The 6,297-nt window shown below is 40.8% G+C and overlaps 1 protein-coding gene across 1 annotated transcript in view; it reads left to right on the top strand.

Annotated features, from left to right (window-relative positions):
- LOC109298788 (cytosolic phospholipase A2 epsilon-like) overlaps positions 1-6,297 on the top strand; it is a 68,405-nt gene that overhangs the window by 34,371 nt on the left and 27,737 nt on the right. Inside the window, exons 10-12 of the mRNA XM_019519066.1 lie at positions 1,519-1,556; positions 4,161-4,317; positions 5,165-5,301. Of these exons, the coding sequence (XP_019374611.1) occupies positions 1,519-1,556; positions 4,161-4,317; positions 5,165-5,301 (332 nt within the window). The remainder of the gene's footprint in view (positions 1-1,518; positions 1,557-4,160; positions 4,318-5,164; positions 5,302-6,297) is intronic.

Below are 6,297 nucleotides of genomic sequence, written 5' to 3'. Positions count from 1 at the left end.
CCCCCCCCCCCCCCCCCCCCCCCAGGAGCACCAGTCTGACTCCCCAACCCCATTCTTGTTCAGAGTGCAGGATTTTTAAGTGCCCTGAGCCTGGCCTCTTCCACTCAGGTGCCTCTTTAGCTCTAGCATAGTCACACCCCATTAGTGCTAATCGGCAGCTTGCCCTGCTGTCTGCAGCATGGCTCTGCTGCTATCAGCCCCCTCCCCCCGTTTACATCTGCCAGTGTATCTGTCCTATTTCTCTCATCTATTGAGGTTCAAATTGCCTCTTTACTGTGGTCCACTCTCCTGTGCTGCAAGGCTAGCCTCTCATCCCGGCCTATCTAGTGATAGGAGCCTTTGTCTTCCTGTTACATATGGTCATGTTTTTAAAGACTGCATCTATAAGGACTAGGTCATAAGTGGGCTGATCTAGTGGGCAGGCCACGGGAGGGCCAGAGACAAAATTCTAGAGTCAGAGACCAAATTATGAAATCCAAGGTGGAATTTCCAAAAAGCCAGACCCAAGAAGCAAAGCCAAGCAGGGTCAGATGTCAGAGTACCAAGAGCATAGGCTCCAGGGAGACTTACCACAGCCTACAAACAGGCAGAACTATTGTCTGGTTTACAGTCAGCTGCCACAGTTGGACTTAAATGAGAAGGTTGCTATCCCCAGCAGCCAATCAGAAGGCCCTCACAGTGGCCAGCTGGTTCATTAGCCAAGGTGCAACTACCAGTTAGAGCCTCTGGTAGGATTAGCCATCTGGGCAAGTAGCCATGGTTGGGCTGTCTGTTAGGGCCCCTGAGAGTGTCATAGGGCACATGCACAAAAGGATCAAATCAAGGTTGCAAGGGAAAACTTATTTTTCACATTTGCTGACTTAGGCTAATGTAGTTTTGTAATTTCCAAGGTCTTGAAAATAGTAAACTAAACATAAAAATGTCAACTGGTGGCATTATGTTGATGTGCACATGGACCATCAGCAGGAATGGAGGCTTCAGATCCAAGCTGAAACCTCTAGCATTTAATCTAACAGAATAACTGACAGCCTTATTAAACTGTCATCCTCTGTGCAAGCCATAAATGTGGCTGACACACAAACTTTATCCACTTATTTCACATATACTTGCTGACAGCAGAGTGACAGTGAGACTTGGTATTTTGGGTTCCATTATAGGCTTTGGAGGGGAATAATTTGAGGTTCAAGAAGATATTTTGACTTGACCCAAAATGATTTGAATAAAATACAAAATTTGAAAAAAATAAAGTCTGCTTCAGTTCAAAATGAAACATTTTTTTCAGTTCAGCACTGGACTGAAAATATATTATTCATTCATTATTCACTCAGCTCTAATGAGAAACATGAGATAAATAATGTCACTGATAATTAACCAGGGTAATGAGTGTATATAGTCTCATCTTTCTCAAATGATGGATAGTTAGGCTTTGTACTGATTGTGAAGGAGGTAAAACTCATTCTAATGAACACAAGCTTAAAATATGATCGGTCTTATAATACTGGCATTATTGATTTTCAGAACAGAACATTTGACCTGCATGTGAAGGCAAATGAATGGTAAGAGACCTTCCCTTGAGTCCTGATTCCTGCAGGTTGCTAGTGGCTGGTGCAGCTATAGAGGGCTCTATGTAGGCATAAATGCTTGTCTATTGAAAGAACAAGCCCATTTGTACTTTGGGTGTGGGTGACTGTCCGTCAAGCTCTTCCCTTTCCTTATCTGAGAATAATGGCTACGTAAAGACAATCCAAAAGCCTGAGACTGAAGTGATTAAATCTTCGCAGGCTAGTCTGAACTGCATAGATTGAACTGGTAAGCAAGTGAACAGACATTCATTTTTGATTCCAGAAAAGCAGCCACGTGCCTGCAGTGGCCCAGGCCAGAAGCTGGGGGGTATTAGGGCATGCCTCCCTGCTCAGCTGGAGCAGATAGCTTGGGCCAAGGCTAGCCTGCCCACCCTGCAAAGCAACATGGGATGCTGTGGGACTGTGAATTAACTTGAATCTGGAGGGAATCTGGGACAGAAATTCAATAACCTGATTTAACCTAAATCAATTAAGTCTGATACATCCATCCAGATTTATCTTAAACCTGTTTTGGCCATTTAAAAAGCAGTTTATGTGCACTGAACTTCTGTTGAGTTACAGATTTGAACCAGTTTCTGATCACTTATACTGGTTTATGTATAATTTCTGTCCCTTGCCTGTGTGTTTACATGCTTCCTTGTGGCAATCAGCTAACAAAACACAATAACCTGCAGCTACTCTCAACAGTAAATGAGAACACATGATAAAACAGTACATAGCTACTGTGCTAATCAGTTTAATTAAATGTTTACATGATATACCACAGAAGCATGACAGCCTTGTTTTCCCAAGATCTGCGACATGCTGTGTCAATCCTGTGACATGCTGAGGTTTATTGCTCTGGTCTTGCAGGTTAGGTTAACCCATGCTTAATATTAAATATAAAATGAGTGTTCTAGCAGTCAATGGGGCTAATTATGAACATTAGTTTAAGCATGTGTTTAAATACTTTGCTGGATCAGCATCAGTAAGCTCAAGAACTCACAGGATTGAGCCCAGAAGGGGCACTAGCTTCAGATGTGATTTGAGAGAGTTGACATTACATTGAGACAACAACAAATGAATTAACATTCCATGCAATTAAAATGTATTCTATTGTATAAATTGTTTGTATTTGCCTACACCCATGGATACATGAACTATATGGACATCTCATGACTCTCAGAATTTTCAATATAGTTTCTCAAGAAATAAACAATAAATAGCTCTCCCTCAGAAGTTGCAGATGATGGTATTGTTAAGTTTGCTTTGGCACCATCTTTTCAAACATTATTTTCAGTGCTTTATGACAAAAGTTATCCCATACATATTTAAATACATGGGCTATGTTATCCCATGCAAATATGTTATCCCATACTTATTTAAAACAAAAGTTATCTTTTAGGTCAAAATTTCTTATTTCAGTCTCATCCCCAAACTGAGTTGTAATGGAAAGTTTGAAGAGTGTTGGAGAAACTTTACTGGGTTATTTAAAAAAGAGAATTGTGAAAAAAGCCATATTGACTGGTCATTATATAATGGCTCTTCTGACTGTTCCATCCAGCTTTTCTGCATTTGGATAGCTTCGAAAAGGCTTTACTGGATATGTTCAAATGCAGCCTATACATATTCCTACCATGTGGGGGCTACATGTTTTACCAAGTGTGAATGAAATTGGGTTCAAAATGGAAAGTTTATAATAACAATATCCACACTTCTATTAGAATGTTGTACTTGTACTAGAGTGGAGTATCTCTGCAGGCTCTAGAAATGACTAATGGCAGGTCTAAGAGTCTGGAGGACAAAATGGTGCATATTAAAAAAGAAGAAATCCAGGATAAAGGTGGATTCGATATTGTAAAACCAAAATTTAGAATGGTTGAGGTCTGGGCCCAATTTTTATCTAAATCTCCAAAATCTTTTTAGGAGGGGTTGAATAAATAGAACCCATTTTGTCCTATCTCTATTATGCACACACATTTTAAGAAAGTTGATACACACATGTAATGTGTTTTCTGTAATGACAATAAAGAGTAGTACATGTATAGAATGTGTTTTCACTTGGCACTATCTGGCGATGCATATGTACAGAGATCAGATGCATGTATTTAAATAACAACATACTGAAAATACACGCTACTGAAAAGTTTTTCTTCTATTAGATCGTCAAATAAATGCATTTGACTGAAATTGTCTAATCTTAGTTTGTTAAATTCATTGCATGAATCCCTTTTGGTCTGATTCTTGCAAATATTTTTAACCGAATTTGGAAACAAATAATAGAAACATAATCACAATATTTGGAGTGTATTTTGTTTTCTTATGTAATCTCATGTGCATGTTCTTAGGAATTGCATTAAATATCAGAGATGCCTTCAATGTGCGCATGTGCTCTCTCTCTCACTCTCTTTTTTCTCTTTCTCATTCCTATTTTTGCCTAGCTATATAGTTTAGAATGGATGGTCTGTAAACCAACTATTTAATTTATTAATTGATATGTTCATATGCCTTTTTATAAATGTCTCGGTATATGTTTGTATACATTTAGAAACGCAAACATACAAGTAATAACATATAATATGTTTGCACTAACCTCAGGACTGAGGGTCTGTGTAGGAGACCAAAAAATTTAGATGTGCGCCTGGGGTTTGACCTGTGCCCAGAGGAACAGAATTTCCTGAAAAATCGGAAGCAGGTGGTTGCTGCTGGTATAAAGAAGGTTCTTCATCTAGATGAGGATCTGCAGGATCATGAGGTACCTGAGGGAAAATAAATTCTCAGCTAGCTAGGCACTTAAAAGAAGCTGAGCCAATGGGTATCTTTGATGCAGTGGCATAACTAAAGATGAGGGGTGGGGAGGGCCTCTGGGGCAGCAGCCCTGGGTACCACCTTTGTTGGTGGAGTTGGAGAGGGCCCAAAAATAGTCGCCACCTCAGCAGCAGCTGGCTGTGTTGCCATGAGCAGCACTATGGTAGTCAGGTGCTGCCCTATGCATCATGGCTGTCCCTGGTTCAGAGCTGCCCTGGTACACTTCTGAAAGGTCTTTCCATGAGAACTATTGCTGACCTCCATTTTGAGGCATGATGAATTGTGGGAGGGGGAGGACTATTAAGAGGGGAAGGTGCAAGCTGGGTAGAGAGGAGATGGCAGGAGATACTTCTCTCTTTTTCCTTCAAGGCCATGAGAATGAGAACAGGCGTCTTCTACTATTAGCTGCTCTCTTCAGCTGTTCTGTTCTGTTCTGAATTTGCAAATACTATATTCCTGTTTTGGCCTCCATAAAATGCACTGTTTAGAAATATATACCTAGCAGTGGGTTTAATCCCATAATATTCAAAACAAAATAATACATTCTGATGGGGCAGAATCTGAAATTTTACAAAATTCAGCAGGAGACTACAAAGTAGTTTTGAATGGGACACAGAGACCTCTCTGCGTTATGTAAGTGTGCTACAATTTATACAGAGAGTGTTATCATTCATAGATCTTATTTTGTTCTTGTTACCAGAACCTGAATTTTTTGCTCACCCTTCCCCTTTTTGGTCATTAATGTTCATTGATGGTGCTTTACACATACTTTCTTCCTTTGTTGTGTTGAGCAGGTACCAGTGGTGGCTGTGACAACCACTGGGGTTGGCATAAGAGCTTTGACAGGCATGTATGGCAGCATCTGGGGTCTTCAGAAGCTGAATCTTCTGGACTGTATTTCTTACATCACTGGCTCATCTGGCACAACATGGTGAGAGTTATTTTTAAGGATTTGATTTACTTATCCTGGAAGTCTCTGTTACAGAGAAAAATGCGTAGGGAATATGTTATCTTGAAAATATCTCATGCACTGGACTAGGGGTGTCAATACTCATCTTGCTTCCTGGGCCAGATCCAATCTGGGGCAGAAAGTGATTCCAGCCCAGGGCATGTGGCAGTGTGTGCAGCTCTGGCTCCAATCCAGGGCATGTGGTGGTAGTTGCAGCACCTCTGGCATGGGCCATGCAGCATGCAACATAGTAAGCTATGGCCTTTGCCTGTGTTCCCCATGTTGGAATCAGAGCTGCTGTTGCCACCACATGCCCTGTGCTTTGGCATCAGTTTTAGCTTCTGCATGGGGCATGTGGGAACTCTAGCATGGGGTAGTACGGTTGTGGCACAGGTGATGGGCTAAGCAACTGGAGGGCAACCATAGCTGCATCAATCCTTGCTTGCCTTCCTGCTGCTAACTGTCATATCCACTGAATGGTGTGAAGTAAATTTTTTTTAATGATACAAGGAGTACTTACTTGAGGTCTTTGGATATTTTCTAAATCCTTAGCCAGGTTTCAAGTGATCCCTGGCTTAAGTGTTAATGCACCTTGAAATTTTGGCCAGGTCTTGGTGTTGGATGGAAACCATGCAACACATGGTGGATTTGTATATCTTTGTTTCAAAGTCAAGAAAAAACAGGTGTTTTCAGTCAGTCATGTTTCCCTTTGGCCTCTGAAGTTTGTTTATATTTGAAGCTCAAAAGAAAATGAATGGTGAGAGCCTAAATGAAGTGAGACCAAAAAGGGATTGCATGAAGCTCTGCAAAATTGATCCACTGAGTTTCATCAATCTCAAATTCTAACCATTTTTTTTCTTGAATGTTCTGTTTTCTGACCTCAGGACCATGACCAAATTATATGAGGATGCTGACTGGTCACAGAAGGATCTAGGGGAGATTATCAGTGAAGCCCGGAAGCAAGCAACTAAATGCAAA

The sequence above is a fragment of the Gavialis gangeticus genome, unplaced genomic scaffold, assembly GCF_001723915.1.
Source record: "Gavialis gangeticus isolate Ggan-Ray unplaced genomic scaffold, GavGan_comp1, whole genome shotgun sequence".
In the NCBI taxonomy this organism is placed as follows: domain Eukaryota; kingdom Metazoa; phylum Chordata; order Crocodylia; family Gavialidae; genus Gavialis; species Gavialis gangeticus.
Note: the sequence above shows the minus strand (reverse complement) of the source record. Positions and strands in the feature narration are given on the sequence as shown.